General features: G+C 35.8%; 1 protein-coding gene across 1 annotated transcript in view; it reads right to left on the reverse strand.

Moving 5' to 3' along the window:
* Positions 1-100: 100 nt before the first annotated feature.
* Positions 101-22,428, reverse strand: part of path (solute carrier family 36 member pathetic) — a 31,943-nt gene continuing 9,615 nt past the window's right edge. Inside the window, exons 2-9 of the mRNA XM_034983847.2 lie at positions 13,711-13,755; positions 12,512-12,597; positions 9,015-9,098; positions 8,775-8,925; positions 7,405-7,526; positions 6,417-6,501; positions 5,444-5,931; positions 101-5,076 (exon numbers count right to left, since the gene is read on the reverse strand). Coding sequence (XP_034839738.1) covers positions 4,665-5,076; positions 5,444-5,931; positions 6,417-6,501; positions 7,405-7,526; positions 8,775-8,925; positions 9,015-9,098; positions 12,512-12,597; positions 13,711-13,719 — 1,437 coding nt within the window. The 5' untranslated portion in view covers positions 13,720-13,755 and the 3' untranslated portion in view covers positions 101-4,664. The remainder of the gene's footprint in view (positions 5,077-5,443; positions 5,932-6,416; positions 6,502-7,404; positions 7,527-8,774; positions 8,926-9,014; positions 9,099-12,511; positions 12,598-13,710; positions 13,756-22,428) is intronic.

Here is a 22,428-nt window from a genome sequence, read left to right on the forward strand (position 1 = left end):
CGGTCCTTGAATTGCCCAACCACAGTGCATCATTTGCATCCGAGCAATAGGTACTCTTGGCTTTGGCGTTTTTCCCAGCGGTATTTCAAATAAAAAGCAATTTCTGTGAAACTGTTCTGTATTCATAATAATTGTAAAACTATTGGAGACAATACATTTTGGGTTTACATTTAATCCAATTAAGTTAATGCAACAAGGGACTCCGCATAAAATAATATACCTATTATAAATAATTATTTTAGAATATAGGAACTTTTCCAGTTTTATACAAAAATGTTAATAATATTGTATAGATCTTAAAATATCATTGTTTTTTAATAAAATAATACGACCATGTTTAACTAAACCGTAGTATACCAGTTGTATAATGTGTAAAAGCTAAATAAAATACTTCAATATGAAGGCACAAAACATTTAGGATACACTTCTTTTAAACTTTTAAGTTTTAACCCTATCGCCAGAGTGAACTAGAGTAAGGGAACTCTCGGTCTGATCCTGAATCGATCGTCGATTCAGGATCGTCAATATTAGGCTATGGTGACGTAAAATCAAAGAAGAATAGGGCTACCTGGGTCAAATGTACTAACATTTGATGCCTGCCAGTGAAGCCTTGACGTTTTGTTAGAAGTTCCCTAACTGCGAAAACGATACGATAGATTATGATTCATGATCACAATTGCGAGATTGTTTATAATTTATTTAATTTGTACCTGAGCATTTTAATTCGTAAATAGGTATTTATCTAGTCCAATTCCAGCCAAGTCTGGCTAGACAAGGGCTACACCTATACCTACAACAATTGAACTTTGGTACAACTGCAATAATTGAACTTTTGTTTTCATTAAAAAATTTGACAGCTACAACTTAATGATCGCAAATTCGCAATCATTCCCGATTGACTGACACCCTCACTAACTGGCACAAAATTCAAATGCACAGATGCGGCTATAAGGATACCATAATATACATAATTCCTTTTGTATCTTCCTTCTCTCTGTGTTTTTTATTCTTTAATGTAATCCTTCTTGTGGTTGTGCAAATAAAGTGTATTTATTATTTATTATTATTATATATCTGTGATATTATGTATCTGTGATACTGGAAACCAAAAATTCAAATACAGCAAATGCGACAATCGCATTATGATAATCACAACTTCCCACCTTAGTCCTCCTGGCACTGGTTATGATACAATTTTTAGAGAATCATCAAAATTCAAAATACTAATATAAGTTTACGAACCTTATAATTAACTATTATTACATTTCATCAATAAATACAATCCGTTTTCAAATCTATAATCTGTACGTACAAAATACAAGGCCTCGACGTTTGATTACCTATTATGTTATTTATAATTATATATTATCACATTTCATGGTGATAGGTAACATATGGTGTTCATTCTTTAAGTGTCTACACACTGCTAAACAGTAATGGCCAACCTACAGGTCGAGATAGCAAACGGGGTATTGGGGGGGGGGGGGGGCACACCCGCTCTATCCACCCGTGTGCAGGGCGTCCCTACCCCGATTGCCATCTCAAACTGTCGCGTACTAATCGGTAGTTTTACTATGAAATTGTCATTATAAATTCGGTAGGCTAGCTGATTTATCAAATCGCACATACTTAGGTACCTACTAAGTACAGAAATAAAATGTATTTGTTCAATAACACTTTCTGTTCTACCTTGCACTATAGGTATACATAGGTCATAAAAATATTAATATTACAATTTTATTACTGATCGTAATACAATCATAGATGATTTTATTTTAGACAAAGATATTACGATTTGTCATAATATTATTATGAAGTTGTTGCTCACTATGTAGATATACCTATTGCAATTTTTGTACTATTATTTATTTAATTCTGAGTGAAATAGTAATACACGTGTCCTACAAACAAATTGTTCACTTAATAACTTTGAGGAAATAATGGTACTGATTGTGAGCGCAACTAAATTTTAGACTATTCGCATCCTACTAAGTAGTCATACTGTATATACATATACTCATATCATCATATTATCATACTACATTTTTTAGCAATATCAGAAAGAGAGGGATGCAAATACTCTAAATTTCGTTTAGAGAAAGACAACAGAATAGGCGCCAATATATTCATCATCATCATGATTAACCCATCGCCGGCTCACTACAGAGCTCGGGTCTCCTCTCAGAGTGAGAAGAGTTTTGGCCATAATCTACCACGCTGGCCATGTGCGGATTGATAGACTTCACACACCTTTGAGAACATTATGGAGAACACTCAGGCATGCAGGTTTCCTCACGATGTTTTCCTTCACCGTTAATTACTTACAACGCACATAACCCCGAAAAGTTAGAGGTGCGTGCCTGGGGTCGAGCCCCCGACCTCCGATTAGAAGGTGGACGTCTTAACCACTAAGCTATCACAGCTTCGCCAATATATTAAGTACATAATAATTCAACGCTTTTTAACCATATTCCAAAATAGGAGGTGCTCATTTTGGAGTATATTTCTTCCTGTGTACCTACCTATTTATTAGAACCGGTTTACGTGTTATTTTACTCGATACAAAAAGCTCTCTAGATGGTCCCATTATAATATTCGCTTTGGTTTAGTAATTTTTTACCAGCTTTAATAATAATAGGTATAATTTTGTCTTCTTATTGTTATAAGCGCACATTACGAAAATATAGCAATGTGACTTCACTATAAAGTTAAAAATAAAAATTAATTGATTTAAAAACAGACTCCAAAAGCTACTAGAAAGTATAAAAATATTTTATGTTTGTACCTACACGTAAATACTAAATACCTAATACCACTTCAAGTAACTACTGCTCCGTTGTTACTTGATTTTCCTTAGGTACCTAGTGCCTATTAGGGCTATAGCCTGTATAAAGACTTATTATCTCTACTCTGTACCTATAGTTTTTTTAATAAGCTGTTTTTTAATAAAATGGATTGAAAGCAGTTTGTCCTTAATCTTTAGTTTTAAGCACTTATCTATCAACTTTAGACTTTGATATAGCGTACGTGTAAAACTCATATCTAGACGTGCAGAGCCTAAAAAAATTATTCTCAAACGTTAACCTGAGAGCCTGTATTAAATACTGAGGAGGTGCTTGGTAAAAGCTGAAGCAGATCTCATTTATTTCAATATAAATTCAACTAGTGGCAATCGATCTGCTTGGATACAGAAAGTTATATACCGCCAACAATGAGCTTTACCTATAAAACTGAAATTTCCCAGTAGGTACTTGGTCTATTTAGATATGTGACTTACTTAAAATTACATAATATGAAGACAAGATATATATTATACATGGCATACCTATATAATGCGACTCAAAATCCTGGTTATTCCATCTTAAATTGTGAATGCATAAGGACCACCCTTTTGACAGTTTAACACTAGAATTCATAGTCAAGATAGGGGCTGGTGCACTATTATTGTGTCATGAATATCACCAACAGATAAATGTCCACTGCTGGACATAGATCTCTTATAGAGACTTTCACACGCCATGGCCTGAGGAATTTCGGACGAGAAGACACCTCGAAGCTTTCCGAACGCTGCCCAGCCGAGTTTTCGGCGGCTGACCTCTTTCTGTCATATTGTGTCATACACAACCTTAAGGGGACTCAGTTCGGTGCTTTCTTCATACAAACGTAGGAGGGAAATTACAACAATATTCGATATTGTACACACAAAACTAAGAATTATATCGATTTATCTCGTCATTATCTAGGTTTATTGATATATAAAACACTGAAAAAAGTATTGATTTAAAAGTTACGAGGCTCAAAAGATTCCTATTTTAACACTAAATTAATGACAACTTTGGGCGTAAATAAATAAGATTAGGGATATGAAAATTCTAAAACAATTTATCATTAGACGTAGTTTATTTATTCATTAGTTGAAATAATTTTACTTTGCAAACATAAATTCAGCAGTTTTTTCTCAAAAATACTTTTCCTGAACCCTTTTCGCGCGCTTGATTTCGGTGAAAATCATCGTGCCTCTCAACTTTCACATACAATGTCAAGTGAAAAGCAAACATGTTACCCACGTGCGCTGCCAATTTCGGTCGAGCGTCCTGCGTCACCTTAATGCATTGCATAGAGGTTGTGTATGTCGTTTGAATTATCCTCTAAAGAAGCCCCTGTCTTGACTATGAATTCCAGTGTCAATTTGAGCACAAAGTAATTTTCAGCTTTTATCAGTCTCCTCAAACATTTCCTACGAGCCCTTGAACCACGTACGGCCAACGACAATCCACATTCACCTTTCAAAACTTTTCACACATCACGCTATTTGGGAATGCAATTGAACTTTTATATTTACTTAAGTATTAAGTAACTACTCCAATACACACTAAATACTCAACTGTGCCACTCAAAAAAGACCCCTAATATTTTTAAAAATGATAATAATTCCAACGCCTGAGATAGATCTATTATTTATGAGTAAAATATTAATAGCACCACTTCAAAATAGCGTTGTAATTACCAGTACTTTAGTATTGCGTAACGGTCGCTACAAAAATAGTCTCACCAAGTTTACCATTAACTTATTAAGTGTATTTATGTATAAATAAACGCGAAACATGCACTTGTTATCACTTTCGTATTAAACAGACTCAGAATCATGCCTGCTGGACCTGTTATTACGAGCTGTATACTTTAATTATGCTGATAACAGCATCTTTGGTTCCGAATATGAGCGCAAATAGACCGAAAACTAAGACGAGGAGGTTTTTCCAGATAAGGAGTTTCATTGGTCCAAAACCAATGTCCCAGTAAGTGATGACCTCAATGAATGCCGGGGCTATTAGACCTAAAATGGAGAAACAGAAGGCGCCAATGACTCCCATCAGAGGTCCAATAGACGGTACTGCGACAGCGAGTAACACGCACGCAGTGACCATGAGAGTGCGCATGGTGTAGTCGGCGAGGTCGGGCCTTGCCGTGAACTTGTCCTTTATGCAGTTCCACATAATTTCCACGCATACGAAGAACTGAAGACCGAAAGTGCAATAAACGGCAATAGCGATGGCGATTTTGACGATTTGAGCCAGCCTGAAAATAAAATTATAAAAATAAAATTTCATAAGTGAACATAATGCCAATAGTGTCCAGTGGTAAGTTTTCTTGCAGAAATTAGCTTGTGCAAGTCCATTACACTGAGTAAACTATCTCGCAAGAAATTGTGGAATTTACATTTCAATGGGAATCTCACAGAAATTGATATGGGCATAACAATGCCAGCTAACTGTTGCAAGAAACCCTGCAGTAGATAGTTGGCTTTAGATAACATTTTGCAAATGCAACAAATAGCCATAATTATAAAGTTGCAAAAATAAGTAACAAAAACAATTTTACTATGACTACGGTAGGTAACTTAAGTTTTGTGAAAATGTACAAATATAAATGTCTAGATACATACACTTCATATATTTTCGGGTCATCAGGGTGAGGTACCAAGTTAAGGGTGATGGAATCTTGAACGTCTTCTCCGTATCTCAAATATCCCAGGAATCCGAGTAAAATATATACCAGAGTCACGCCTGACATTCCCTTATTCAGGACTCCACAAATTCCAAGCATTGAGCGAGGAGTCTTCATGGAGTTTTCTAATGGCATCACTACACCGATGGCTTCTATGGCAAAGATTGTGAGAGAGAAGAATTCTGGCCATTCTTTAACAGGTTTTATCATCGACACCTTATCAAAACTGAGCTTTGTGGTCCCTACTAAGAAGTAAAACGTGATTCCAAGTCCGAGAGCCATAAAAAAGTTGGCAATCATAGAGACTGGGGCCAGGTACTTCAAGTTTCTGATCCAAACCATGAAAATTAGAGGTATCAGCAGAAAGAGAATAAATAATCGGATTCCGAGGACTTCTTTTAGATCCGTCTTGTAGAAGTGGACGACCTGTGGGGCAGAAATTTGAGCATTACATACCCTGAAAATCCCGATAGGTACCTACTTAACAGTTGAGGTAGTGTTTATATAAACCTGCGACTTCATTTGCGTTCAATTTGAATGTGTTATAAGTACATTCCCTACATCTAAATAGTTTTCTTGAAAATTCAAACATTCTAAATGATGGCGGAAACAACATCGAAATTGATTTCCCGGGATCAAAAATAGCCTACTTATGTCGTTCTAGTCTCCAGGTCATTTGACTATAATCTGTGCAAAAATCACGTCGAGTCAAAATTTGCGGCCTGATTGACGGACAAACCAACAAACAAATTTTTCCCATTTATAAGTAATTTCGACTTGCTTTATAATTACGGTCGGTTAAGAGATTCTCTATTATAAGACGAAACGATTCAACTAGCGCACAATACCTAGGTATCGTGAAACTTTTATTTACAAAAAAATGAATGAATGTAAGTAATTTGTTTGTTTACCTGCATTATGTTTTTGGCGATTATGACGGTGTACACGGAGCATGTACCGAAGTACGTTATGAAGAGACTCACGACGATAAATACCCTGAAAAATAATAAAAACAAGTGTTCACCTAATTCACTTTTGAAACCTATTCGAAGTAGGGGCGATTCTTGCAACGAATGCCAAAAGCAGGGTTGGCAAAACAAGTGTTATAAAAATATTTTATATAAAAATATATATATATATTTCCTTGCCAAAAGACCTTGATTCCTTCTGGAAACTATTTCCATTGGTCGTTAGTCGATAAGAAATGCATTCAGAGTTCGAGAGAAAGAAACTTTGGGATGCAATAATAATAATAATTGTTAGGTCCTAAGTTAGGACTCCAAGCTTGAATGGTCAAATATAAACATTTTCTGGCTCATTCATTTTTTTTCTGGAAGATCAATACGATCATGGTAAAATTAACGAGGCATTGCGTCAAAGGCAGCAATAATTTAATTTATACATTGTTGTTGCGTTGCAACTTACACCAGTTTTAAAAGCATCATAATTGAGAGTGAAGCCCTACGATGCATTGCGTTGCAACGTGACGCCTGCTGGCGTACTGCTGCATCATCCTACCGATTTTTCCGAGGATTCTGGACCGATTTGCAATTTTTTTTTTCAATTGACAGTGAAAATTGGGTTTTTTGTTAAATTTAAAATTTTATACTATACTAGATGATGCCCGCAACTTCGTCCGCTTGGATTTAGGTACTTAAAAATCCCGTTGGAACTCTTTAATTTTTCGGGATAAAAAGTAGCCTATGTCCGGGATGTAAGCTAACTCTACACCAAATTTCATTAAAATCGGTTGAACTGTTAGGCCGTGAAAAGCTAGCAGACAGACATACAGACAGACACACTTTTGCATTTTTAATATTAGTATGGATTAAATTATATCATCATCATCATCATCGTCAAAAATAAATTATAAAGGTATTAAACATTTTTAATTTATACCTAAAAGTGTTAGCCCATTTTCTGACAGGTTCAGGTCCATTGTCGAGCGCAGCTTCTCCAACTTCAGGAAAACTCATGGCGGTTTTGCGCGTCTTTTTGTACAGGACATGTGCACAGTTTATCTGAGGAAAGTGCAACATAACACGTGGTGAAAACTACACGTACATTTAAACTACGTATTCGATTCTGAATACAATATTTTTGAAATATAAATTAAACATTCGCTTAGATCGTAATTTACACCTACTTATACAGAAAATTGTACTAACAATAAGTATAAAATATAGGTATATTCATGGCATATTCATTATTAGATAATGATATGCAAATCAATCGAACGTCAACCCTTCTATCGGTCGATCGCTAAGTCAGTAGGTAGGCATGGTGATGCACTACGAATTACAATACAGAAATTTGTTTGAATCTGTAATTACACTAATGTAATGCATAATAGGTAATTACTATAAATACATGCACCTAAGTACCGACCTAGCTAAGTTACGTGACAAAAGTTTGTGAATATAATATACATGTAACGTCTTGTCAGATAATGCAATTAGCGCGCAATTCGAGTTATTTTTGTCATACAATCGCATAAATAATTTAAATAGTGAAAATTTCGCTGATCATGGTGAATGTACTGTTAACTATGTCATACGTAATTTATTATAATAAAATGCAGTGGCATATATATGTATTATATATATATAACCATTTTGTACTACATAGTACAAAGTTATTAGACGAAATGGTTTTGAGTTTGCCTAAGTAGGTACTATGTAATGACAAATCATAAACATAATACGAATAACTACTCTAATTTATTAGGTTTATTATCTAATGAATAAAATACACACAGCGGATGTTAGAACAGAACAGGAAATCGGCTTATAAGACTACGAACAAGAAATATTTTTATGTATATAAAGAGCAAGCTGCTTTTTCGCATTGGGGTGTAATCTAAATTAAAAATCTGTGGCTAATTACAACTTTTATAAAATACCTATCTGTTTTATTACAAACTAGCTGATGACCGCTACTTCGTCCGCGTGGATTTACGTTTTTTAAAATCCCGCGGGAACTCCGCGGGAGCTTGCAATGTCTAAAGTCGCCAAGCTAGCTCGCTGGGACTAACCCGCCGCCGGGTCAGTAACTTTGGTGTGCAGAGTACTTATTAACAGAACAAAAGATTTTATATGAAGACGGGCACACTATTCTGTCATGGCCTTCCCAGATTCGCACTGATGCTTGGGGTGTGCTCTTATCAGTCGATCGTCGCGTCAGAATGCGTTGCAACACACATGCACTTATTCATATTTAAAAAACTAGGAAACTTTCGCTACAGCATTTAAATCTTTAGATCGACTTACAAGGATATAAGAACAGTGTGTGCACACGACAGCGACCAAAATAGTGAAGAAAATTCCAGAGATGATTCCCGCGCTCGCAAAAGCTTTGGGCATAGCGAGGATACCCGTGCCAAGAGAAGCCTTCAGCAGATGAGTGAGTGTGTCCATGTTCCTGTAAACGTAACACAAATGACCGTTTTGAAAAGAGAACCGCCGAGCTGCTAGTTAGTTAGGTATTATCGTATGTATAAAATTACTTACGAAGTGGGGTTGTCCAACTTTCTTTCCACGAAGGGATCAAATTCACCGGCCTCGGCATCTTTCGCTTCTTTTGTTAGGTTATATCTGTAAACAAAAATAAGTTATCAAAATAACATAGGTAAATGGATATATTGTATAACTTATTAGTTACTAGCTGATGCCGAGGACTTTTTTCGCGTAGATTAAGTTTTTTTTAAAATCCTGTGGGAACTTCCGGGCTAAAAGTGGCCTATGTGGCTCCAGGTCCTTAACTATACCCATACCAAAAATCAAGTCGATCCGTTACTCTGCTGCGACGTGATTAAAGGACAAACCAATAAACCAACAAACAAACACACTTTCGCATTTATAATATGGGTAGTGATCACTAACAGCAGATACACTCAGTGGCGGATTTGCAGTCTTGGCCGCCCTAGGCCCAAGGCCGTGTGTGCCCAGTAGATATATATCAGCCACCCCTTTCTCAGCATCCATCATATAATATAGACTACATAATGAATTTACTTTTTTGCCAACTTTAATCACATAACTCTTATCATGACATCGGTGAATTTTTTGTCATGATTGGCCGCCCGTCCCCAATATCTGGCGCCCTAGGCCCGGGCCTACTGGGTCTTCGGGCAAATCCGCCACTGGATAGACTAAAGGCAGCTGCTCGACCCGCTCGGCAGATGTACCTACCGTAGACGCTGGCTACTCAAAGCAATGAGGTTTTTTGTAGCAGTCAATGAGCTTCAGCCCAAACCGTTTAGTGGGAGAAAGATGTAAACGTGCAGATATCCATTTGAGTCATCAAGACCGGTCCTACTTACTGTCTCGTATTCGTAGGGTAGTAGGTAGCTACAAAGTAATTCAATGATTCCTATGTAAGTCCCGCAAATTGCTAATGCCGGTGGCCGCCATTTTAGAGACGTCAGCGCTAGACTGAAGTTTCGAGCTGATGGTATATTTTTATTTCGGCTGACGTCAAAATGACGTCATTTCGATATTAATGAGACAAAACTCTACAATGTATAATGCCACTAAAGAGACTTAACCTTACCTAGAGAGGTATTTTATAGAGGAGAGGTATATGCCATATTTCCGATTACCGTCGTCGGTTAAAGTGGCTCCCAATACGCTTTCGCCGCAATTTGCATATTCTGACTGTTCTCTACAATGTTCTTAATACCTCTTCCCCTGGTTATCTACGAGAGCGATTTCAACTATCCCGCCCTCCTACTAGACCTATGCGGTCGTGTGTCTCGAAAAATCCTCTCGTCACTCCCCGTTGTAACACAGTCTTCTATAACAAATCTTTCACCGTACTAGCTACCCAACTTTGGAACTCACTTCCTGAAAATGTCAGAGAGAACTGCCACTCAGTACACTCATTCAAATACAGAGTGAAGCAGTATTACCTATCATTAATATAGAGTATTTTATATATTATATGTATTTATATTTTTCATATATTATGTATATAATTATTTATGATAAGTATTATTATATATAAGTTGATTTGGGTATTTATTATAAGATATTTATGTAGTTTATTAGATTCTAGTACCGTAGACCTATTCCACGTCTTGATACGCCTTACTCACAACCTTGAATGGGAAGCTGGAAGAAATCTCTGTTTAGAGATAAGCATTTCCGATGTAACTTAATTTATTATTACTTTGTAACTACAATTTTTGGTACATGAATAATAAAAAAAAAATAATAAAAAAATATGCTATTAGCATAAAAAAGTTCGCAGAGGCGAACTTTTTTATGCTAATAGTATTTCATCTTCTACACCTATTGAAATAGTCAAGTACAAAACCCGGATATTCTAGAGTCTACACATTGATTTTTTATGCCTTTAACAAAAATTGCACAAAAACGGCTGGAAGCTAAATCTTATTAGTTTAATGCATCATTATTAGCATAATTCTATGTCAATATGTATTTTGGGGCTACTTAAGAGTATAACATAATTATGTCTATACCTATTATGTATTTAAGAAGCTGTGATAGCCTAGTGGTTAGGACGTCGGCCTTCTAATCGGAGGTCGGGAGTTCGATTCCGGGCACGCACCTTTAACTTTTCGGAGTTATGTGCGTTTAAAATAATTTAATATCACTTGCTTTGACGGTGAAGGAAAATATCATGAGGAAACCTGCATGCCTGAGAGTTCTCCATAATTTTTTCAAAGGTGTGTGAAGTCTACCAATACGCACTTGGCTAGCGTGGTAGACTGTGGCCAAAACTCTTCTCACTCTGAGAGGAGACCCATGCTCTGTAGTAAGCCGGGTTGATCATGATGATGTATGTTGGAGCTACTTAAGAGTAGCTATGGGTGATATACCCACTATGTACAATTTTATTTAAGTAATTTCGTATCGATATTCACAAGGCTTCACGTACCTACATTTCCGTACGCCAGAACATTTGTAGGTCAACTTTTTACATATAGTAAGAATGAGGCCATACATAACAGTGAAGCCAATGAAAACTGGTAAGTAAAGTATAAAGAATTGCCCTATTTCTTATCTTTATTGACAAAGTTCTTGTCGCGAATTTTTTGTATGTACCGAATATAATTTTAAACTTGTATGATATTTAGGATATTGTCACTTGTTAAACTTTGAATACGTTGCTTGTTTAAAAGCAATCAAAAAGCCTTATAGAAAATATTTAGTTACAAACTAGTGTCCTGCGCACTCAATCTCTCTTTATTTTCGACGAGCTGTTGCCCGCGCTTCGTCCGCGTCCAAAAAAATTTTATACAAACCTTATCCTGACAATAGTGGACACAACAAAAATAGAATTATCCAATTTGATGCAGTCGTTCGGAAGTTATGCGTGTACATACATTTCAGCGATTCATTTTTATTTATATAAAGAAGACAAGGTACATACGTACCTACCTATACTGGCTACAATAATAAAAATTGTTGGATCAAAAAGAAGCCTTTTCTATTTAAGAAGATTTAGATATGCGTTGTACGCATGCATCGTGTAATTTGATTATCTGTGTCGCATACAAACAAGCGATATGGATCGATGGAAATATGCATCCGGGTTCTATAGTCTTTACGCGAACTAGATGTCGATACCTACCTAACTTCAATTACTTTGACAAGTTATCGTAATTAAATTATTATTGTAATGTTAGAGTAATGTGAGTAATAATAATCTTAATTAGATATATAGATAGACTGAACGAGCGAGATGTGAGTCTTTATTTGAGAGAGTTTAAACTTCCTAATTGCCAATAACCTACCTATAGTTATTAAAGTTGCTGCTTTTACTCCACTCCTATAGTCATCGAAACAAAAAATAAAAATCTGAAATACCTATCTCTCAATCTTATATAAATTTATCACATACATACATAAAATAAATAGGCTAGGTGGAAGGCATGTCGAAACTCGAAGGTTACAAAACGTGGATCGCCCCGAACTTCGGCTTAGCAGCCGAAGTTCGTGGCGAACCACGTTTTTATAATTATTGTTAAGTAGGTACTTACGTCTTGCTGACGATTTTTTCTTTCTTTTCATCGTGTGGCAGAAAAGTTTCTAATTCTTGAGGTGGTGATAGCCCACCGTTAGACTCCTGTATGACAAAATGAAATACGAATAAGAAAACAGAAATATTCCAAATGGGTACATATAGGTAGGTGACTACTTCGTGCCTTTTGCAAAGCATAATTTAATAATATTTACTTGGCTACTTATTTTCGTGCTAAGCTTTAGTTAGGTTCTGATCTGACAGATAATAAATATTAAAATTACTGAGTTTGTTGTGGGCTCTTCTCAGACCTGGGCGCGTTTGGAATTGTATCTTACAAATCCGACATCTGACCATCAAAAAGAGTAATTTATTACCTATTTTGAATAAATCATTTGACTTTGACTTTACGTTACGATTACCGTTAAATTTTAACTTTTACATGGAATATGTAGGTATGAATACTAACTTTTGCAACCCACTTTGCTTTTTATTGGTGGTGAAAATGTAATAGAGCAAGATCCCCGTAGCGCCAGATCTGCCCTATTTTCTGAGTAACAAAATGTGTGAGATAGAGTAGTCTTTGTATGTACCTTTAATGTTCGGTTATTTGGTAACTTGGACCAAGGGCCAATTTAAATATATTAGCTGCTAAATGTTCGGAAAAACGTTGCTTACTTTTCTCAAAGTCTGAGTGCTGATTATAAATGTTAAATAAAGTCACACTAACATATCGCTACCCAACTTGTGTTTATTATTTATATTCGTATTTTATTACAATAACCATAAGAATAGTATTGTATTCTATTTTTTTCTTAGAATAGTAAACATTTATTTATCAAACGCAGTGAAAAATAACATTTTAAAAGCAAAATATTAAGTGTAGCGGGTGTAGCGACACTAAGTCAGCGAACAAACTTTAATAATACTGTATATTGAAATAAACAGCATTTATCACCACCATCATCATCATCAATCAATAGACGTCCACTGCTGGACATATGTCTCTTGTAGGGACTTCCACACGCCACGGTCTTGCACTGCCTGAATCCAGCGGTATTTACCTATAAACAGTATTTTTGTTTTATGTACAAGGCCTCTATATCTATTACTTTATAGGCGCTTACAGTAAGTCTCTGAAATCTGTTTGGTAAGTAGCTTTGCTGAAGAGAGTGCAAAAAATGGAGCTAGGTACTCTTTTCAAAATAAAATACTTACATAAACCATTTTCGTTGATCTTCTTTATTAAGTCGATACGATAACCTGTAACAAGAGAAAATGTACCTAGTTAGAATTAAGAAAAAACGAAAGTAATGTCGTCACTAATTCTGCAGCATTTACTTGAAAGGCTATTTTATTAAGTATAAACATTATAAGAAGCCTGACTTGTTCACATACAGTGTGAATTATTCACAAACATAAAAAAAATTAATTCAAAGTTTTACAAGAATGAAACAAAGTGGGGTGTCGTGACGTTGTGGTTGGACGGGCTTCCGTGAGTTCTCAGGATTTAAAAAAAATTATACCTACAGGTCACTCGTGTTACTATGATGATAAGAGCGTAGAACACGTCAATGCATTGCCTGCAATTTATACCTGCTCGTATTTTATGGGACACCTTATACCGTTATAGCATATCAGGTAGGACGACATTGCAAAATTTTACAATTTGGTACAGAAATCTTGTAAAATTCAGTGGTAAAATTCATGAATTAAATATCTATGTACGTACAGTCCAAGACAACCGAAACACCTGAATTTATCTTTAGAACCTTGATAAGATATAAGGACCTAAATCATTGTCCTTATCGGTTTAAGCCACTCTTAGTAGATCGATTGGTTATCGGATTAAAAGAAAACGATCCCTGATTTAGGCAAACGGCCTTATTTAAATCATCATCATCATGATCAACCTATTACCGACTCACTACAGAGCACGTCCGGGTCTCTTCTCAGAATTAGAAGGGTTTTGGCCTTTGAGAACATTATGGAGTCCTCTCAGGCATGCAGGTTTCCTTGCGATATTTTCCTTCACTGTTAAAGCAAATGATATTTATTTGCCTAAAACACACATAACTCCGAAAAGTTAGATGTCCGTGTCCGGTATCAAACCCCGACAGGCTATCACCGCTTATATAAATAATATATAAACATACCTTACTTACATAAGTATAATAATGTATTAGCAAGCAAAGGGCAGGCGGAACGCGGGTTTAGATGTGATTACCGCGGCCCATGAACATTAGAAGCAGACTTTAGACCAAAGGAACCGCCAAAGCACTCCACGTTTTTCGCAAATTTATCGTTTTAAATGTTACAAGTACCTATGTATGTTTCAGAAACGAGATACCTGTTTAAAAAATATTTTGATAATTTTCATTAAATTTTTTATTTTTAAAGGCCTAGGATAAGTGAGGGAAATTTCAAAGATAATATTATAATGCTCGGGGCCACATTAAGGTTAACATCAGTGCCCAACAACGTCAATACAAGTGACACAGAATTACCCATAGTAAACATTTAGTAGGTGCTATATTAGTATTCAGGCGACTGAGTTCTTGACAAAAGTAAAATACCCAAGCACTTTAGTTATGTAACGGGACTTTTTAAACAAAGGATTTGTGCATTCAATATAATGTTTTGTTTAAAAAGGAACCCTTATAGGATCACTTCGCTGTTTGTCTGTCTGTCTGTCAAGAAACCTACAGGGTAGGTACTTCTCGTTGACCTAGAATCATAAAATTTGGCAGGTAGGTAGGTTTTATAGCACACATAAGGGGAAAAATCCGAAAACTGTGAATTTATGGTTACATCATAAAAAAAGTGCGAGTCAGGCTCGCGCAATGAGAGTTCCGTACTACAGTCGTATTTTTTCGACATTTTGCACGATAATTCAAGAACTATGATGCATAAAAATAAATAAAAATCTGTTTTAGAATGTACACGTAAAAACCTTTCACATAATACCCCACTTGATATAGTTATCTCACTTCGAAAGTTGAAAATACCAATTATTAGTTCATGACCATAATTTTTTTTTGTGTGATCTAACCCTAAATTCGGTTTTCAGATTTTTCCCCAAATGTCAGCTATAAGATCTACCTACCTTCCAAATTTCATGATTCTAGGTCAACGGGAAGTACCCTGTAGGTTCCTTGACAGACAGACGGACAGACAGACAGACAGACAACAAAGTGATCCTATAAGGGTTCCGTTTTTCCTTTTGAGGTACGGAACCCTAGAAATGTGTTCATGAGCAAATAATTAGTATTTTCATCTTTTAAAGTAAGATTACTATACCGACTATACCGAATGGGGTATCATAATGAAAGGGCTTTACCTGTACATTTTAAAAGAGTTTTTTATGCATAATAGTTTTTGGTTTATCGTGCCAAATGTCGAAAAACTACGTCTGTAGTACGGAACCCTTGGTGCGCGAGTCTGACTCGCACTTGGCCGGTGAAATTTAGTACAGAGTTAGCTTACATCCAAAAACAAAGTCAAATAGTTTATTCAAAATAGGTAATAAATTCCACTTTTTGATGGTAGGTTGATGCATTTGTAAGATGATGATATAGTGCTGATCCATCCAGGGGAAGGACATATAGGCTCCTTTTTATCCCGGAAAATTAAAGAGTTCCCGCGGGAAAAAACCTAAATCCGCACGGACTAAGTCGCGGGCATCATCTAGTTCATAATATTTTAGACCTAGGTAATTTGAATAATTAGGTCTATGTAGACAGACCGTACCTACCTAATCAAATGGAATATTTAGTTCTAAAGTTAGTCTATAGCTCGTTCATAGAAGTACTGAAATGAAGTCATCAGTATTGATTTTATGTGGGAAAGTAGTACAACAGCCTTTTCGTGCTTGTGTTGAGTTTCATTTCTTTTAACTAAAACCCTATAAATCTATAGGGTTTTAGTTAAAAGAAATGGTAGGTGCTACTTATCAGATTCTGCATGTGAACCAAATGAATGAACAGATCCATTATCAGTAACAGAATAACATGTAGGTAAGTAAGTATTTTTTTAAATGTCCTCCGATTTGTGTCGGTGGGTAAGTATTAGAAATACTAGCTATTGCCCGCGACTTCGTACGCGCGGATTTAGGTTTTTAAAAATCTCGTGAGAACTCTAATTTTCCGGGATAAAAAGTAACTTATGTCACTCTCTATACCCATACAAAACATCACGTCAATCCATTGCACCGTTGCGACGTGACTGAAGGACAAACCAACAAACCAATAAACCAACAAACAAACACACTTTCGCATTTAAATTATGAATAGCGATTAATAAATAAAATGTAAGTAACGGGTTGCTACTACCTACGTACCTGCCACGCCCACGATTATTAAGATGATTTTGATTTAGTTAGGTATGTATATTGAATATACTATATTCCCGTTGTCACCACACGACCAGTTGCATGAAACTGGATGAAAATATCGATAATTTAAAATAATCGTACCCATCAATCGTGGTAGATAGATAGATAGGCTTTTTAGAGTTCCGCACTCAAAGGGTAAACACGGAACGCTATTAGTGTCATTCTGCTGTCTGTCTGCCTATCCGCATATCACCTAGGGCTGTAACTCGTAGAGAAAATACGTTACAAACTGAAATTTTTGTATTTGGTGTAGAACGGTGACCCAAATCCGAAATTAAATTGTTTTTCAGGGGGTCGCATGAAAATCGCACGGATTTTTTTTCGCAGGTACCCAGCTTGTGGGGTAACCCAGGGTATCATTGTCTAGAACTCATTGAGTACCTACAGTACAAATATTTTTTTAATCTTAAAAAATAAAGAATTACGGGAGATATCAGTTTTATACCGTTTCTTGTGACGTCTTCTTCTTCATACACCAAAATTACTAATGTTGTTCATAAATGTACGGAACCGACGGAACCCTAAAAAAGCGAGGCCCGACTCACACTTTTTCCACTAACACACCGCTCGCTGCCTCGAGTAAGCTGGTACACGTTTCATATTGAACACGTAAAACGAATGAGGTCAACGATCGAGTAATCAAGCATTTTGACTGTGATGAAAAACAGTCAAAATGCTTCTTTACATACGTATTATTATTTTGCTGAATGTACCTATTATGTTTATGATTCTTACGCTGGCCATACACGATCAAGTTTACCGTCAAGTTTGCAGCGGACTTGAAGCGGCGTCCAGTAAACTTGATGGTGTAATAGTTAGCAGTGTGCATGATATAAATAATTTATTATTCTTATTATTAAGCCTATATTTATTTATTTCCTTATCTTTAAATACAATATACTTTCTTACAACTACCTATTTATTTATTCTACATTTTGTTTTTACCTTTACTTTATGTTAGTTTTGTTAGTACATACCTATGTTATTTTTTGTTTTGTTTTTATGTGTGAGGTTCACATGTTACATTATGTTACCTTTAGTTAGTAAAAATAAAATTACTTATAACTAGAATTGTTACCTACTTTATAAAATTATGTATAAATAATACAACACACAAAATATTTTTTACTAGTTGACCCGCTCAACTTCAATCGGATGGAATTTCTGAGAACCTTTAGTGGGGGGGCATTACAGAGAAAACCTACATGTTTTAACTAAAGTCAAAACCATTTATTCAAACTAAATGATGCCCGCGACTTTGTCCGCGTGGATTTAAGTTTAAAAAATCCTGTGGGATCACTTGGATTTTCCGGGATAAAAAGTAGCATATGTCACTTTTTTCCTTTCCAAGTTTCCAAGTTTTTAACTGTATCTATGCAAAAAATCTCGTCAATCCGTTGCTCCATTGCAACGTGCTTGAAGGACAAACTAAAAAACAAACACTTTTAACGCATTTATAATAAGGCTAGTGGTTCAATTAAACTTTTACTTATAAGTACTTTTGAATCGTCAAATGCATCTTATCTACCACTGGTAAGTCAACTTGTCATGCACTGTCAAGTTTACTGGAGAGAGGCCGCCAGAGTGAACGACGCCGCTTTAAGTCTGGTACTTATTTATCTACTCTGAAGTTAGGTCAATAACCTACATTCTAAAATTTTGCCTTTCATCGCCCACATTCGTTTTTCAGATAAATCAATGAAAAGTTCCGCTACTTACTTTCATTTGAAAGAGTAGCTTTTTGCTGACATGTTAGAATAAATAGGTAGGTACCTAATTACCTACTTTACGCTCCAACAAACAAATTCTATTCTTATGTCACTTGAAAATGCAAATTACATTACATACCTAATGGACTAAGAGCCAGCGCGTGCCAGACCTTTGTTAATTTATAAAAGCTGAAAGTTTCTCTGCGCATTGCCCGCAATACTGGGAGGAACGTTTGTATGGATCGTGGTGGCTTTGGGAGATAACAGGTAAAACTGTGCTAATGGCGAACACGGCTGTTTCCCATATCGCTCTCTCCCGCACTCTTCACACAAACGTAGTTTGTTTCTCATTTGAATCAATCAAACTCAGTGAAATTTTGTGAATAGGTACGTTATAGAAACAAATAGCCGTGTCCATGAAATGAAATGAAATAATTTATTTGTATGAATATGGGAAGACAAGGTGTTTACAATGGAAACCCTGACATATTTTTTTTGGACAAAGGATGTATGTACCATGTTTGCCAGATTTCCGTAAAATGTGTAGTTTCAAAGTAACATTTTTTTTTTTTTTTTTTTTTCCTACCATAAAGCACCATTATAAAATGGCAGCTTTATTACTACTACCATCTAGCCTATGGGCTAATAAGTAATATTATTCTAGCTTAAACTTCTACTTATGATTAATTTTTAAATCTAATTTACAGTCCAATAACTGTCCTTAGTTTATTCTAACACGTACTTACAGTTCACTATGTTCTTGTGACCTAGAAAAATAAAGTAGCACAAGCACTATTACACAAACGCTGCACTTATGTACTTTTTAACACTAATTCGAACGGCTTGGTTCTTTTGAGCCTCCTTTTGATATCCATGTTATCTAGAAGCTTCACAGCCTCCAAATTAACATGATGGCGAAGTCGATGTTGGTGAGCTTCTGCGTACTTTTGGATGATTTTGTTTACGAACTCTATCTTAAGGTCCCTGTGGAGATCGTGATTTCTTACATACCAGGGTGCATTTGTTATTTCCCTGAGTACTTTGTTCTGGAATCTCTGTATTACTTGAACATTGGTCGGTTTAGTACACCCCCAGAGTTGTATACCATACGTCCATACAGGCATCAGAACTTGCTTGTATAGCATAAGTTTATTATGTAATGAGAGCGTGGAATGCCTTCCAAGCAGCCAATACATTTTTTTGTAGCGTAATTCTAACTCCTCACGTTTCTTTTTAACATGAGCTTTCCATCGAAGCTTTGCGTCAAGCGTCATACCCAAGTACTTCGCTGTATTTACGTAGGGAATAAGTTGCCAATTTAGATAAATTGGGTGATATTTTGGTAACTTATTGGTAAAATCTATATGCATAGATTTCGACTCGTTTAGCTTAATTCGCCACTTTATAGTCCAATCGTTGACTTTATTTATGGCAGCTTGAACTTTTTCTACTGCTTCTTCGTGACTTTCTCCAGTTGCTATTATGGCAGTATCATCAGCGAATGTTGCAATAGTGTTATTTTCTAGTGCTGGAATATCACAGGTGTATAATAAGTACAGAACCGGACCTAAGACACTTCCTTGTGGTACCCCAGCTTTAATTTCCTTGAGTTCAGAATACGCATCTTCTTGACGAACTCTAAACCATCTATTTGAGATGTATGATTCAAGAATATCTGCAAATGACTTTGGTAGCATATTTCTGAGTTTATAGATAAGCCCTTCGTGCCACACTTTATCGAAAGCTTGCGCTACGTCTAAAAAGACTGTAGAACACACTTTCTTATTTTCTAATGATTTCTCTATTATGTCAGTAATTCTGTGGACTTGATCTATCGTTGAGTGTTTTTCACGGAATCCAAATTGGTGATCTGGTATTAATTTTCTCTCCTCTAGTATAGGTTTTATTCTTTTGAGTAACAGTTTTTCAAATAATTTTGAAATAACTGGTAATAAAGAGATTGGTCTGTATGATGTTGTTTCATGGGGTGGTTTCCCCGGTTTAGCGATCATAATAACTTCAGCAACTTTCCATAACTCAGGTACATGTCTTAGTCTAAATGATGCATTTATGAGATTGGTAAGTTTCACTAAAGCTTTCCGAGGTAGGTTTTTTAAAATTTCTCCGGTAATGAGATCATATCCTGGAGATTTTTTTTTGCTTAAATTGAACTTTATTTCTTCAGATACTTCCTTTGGTGTCACAAGTCTGATATTTTGCAGGTCATCTTGTCTTTCTTCATTCTCACTGAACTCAATTGTATGGCCCTCATTTGGTTGGAATATATCTTCCAGATGCTGAGCGAATCTATTAGCTTTTTGAATGTTATTGATAGCCCCCTAATAGCCCATTTTCCATTTGATTCTTTAATAGGTGGTATATGTGTGATAGGTCTTTTTAGATTACCTGTTACTTTCCAAAGAGAATAGTCAATTTCTCGGTCATTGGTCAAGCTTCGTAGGTAATCATTTAACTTAGTGTCATTATGACTTTTGATTGCTTTCTTGATTGTTTTCGCGAGTTTGTTCAGTATTCTTTTGTCTTGTGGCGATCTCGAGGCATGCCATTTTTTTCTCTGCTTTCTCTTTGTTCTAATGAGCTGTATAATTTCCTTAGGATAGGTGGTACCCTTACTCCTTTTTTTATCGATGGCGTATTATTCCAGGCTGATTTTTGTATGTCTGTTATAAATTTAGCTACTTCCATATTGAGCTGGTCTTGGCATTTTAAGGGGACCTTTAGGTTTATAGTACTGTCTAACTCTATTTTAAAGCTTTCCCAGTCTGTATTGTTATTCACTAGAGTTATCTTGGTTTCTTTGAATGCAATGTTATGTTTATTCAATATTAACAATATTGGTGAATGGTCCGAATTCATGTCATGTTTTCCTTCAATATTTAGGTACCTTGGTGAGATGTTCTTAGTTATAAAGAAGTCTATCAGATCTGGAGTTTTTTGAGGATCAGTAGGCCAATAGGTCGGCATACCTGTACTGATCGCGTCGCATCCCAAGTCTTTGATCGCACTCAGCAATTCTTTACCTTTTGTTGTTGTTAGTCTGGAGCCCCAGAAAATATTTTTGGCGTTAAAATCTCCACCAATTATAAATCTGTGTCCATATTGTCTCAAGAAACGCACGTATTCATATTTTTTTAGAGAATGCCTTGGTGGGCAGTATATGGCTACAATTGTAATTGGGTATCGTTCTGTTTTAATATTTACTGCCACTGCTTGGATTTATTTACTTTCTTCGTAGTGACAAATACTCTCTTTTATTATAACAGCACTACCTCCTCTGGCTGAATTATTAGGATGTAGGGCGTGATATACTCAAAGTAACATGGGCTCAAGGATTTGTATGTAAATCTTATTGAAGATATTCTTCAGGTGTGATTTTGTTAAATATTTAAGTAAATAAGGAATGTTTGTAAAAGTATGCTAAGGTAGATGTCTCATAATATTAACAAGTATAAGTTATAGTAGCACAAGGGCTACCGCTTTATAATATAGTATGTACCTAGATAAATTTAGTAACATTAACGTAACTGTTTCAGAGATTTCTATGATTTAACGGGGCTAGAGTAAACTATACGAGGCGCTACCAACTTATTAGGACCCGGCCGGCGCGGCGATACAAAATTCAGGATCCGCACGTCTTCTTTACTGATTCTTGGGGTCCTCCTATTGCCCATGCGTCCAACATTTATTTCTTGGGATGTGATTTAAACATGTGCTACCGCTAGTCTGTTAGGGTACGGTAATGTTATGTTGACACATCACTACCACAGATATTATGAATGCGAAAGAGTGTTTGTTTGTTGGTTTATTGGTTTG

Source organism: Maniola hyperantus, chromosome Z (assembly GCF_902806685.2).
Source record: "Maniola hyperantus chromosome Z, iAphHyp1.2, whole genome shotgun sequence".
Lineage (NCBI taxonomy): Eukaryota > Metazoa > Arthropoda > Insecta > Lepidoptera > Nymphalidae > Maniola > Maniola hyperantus.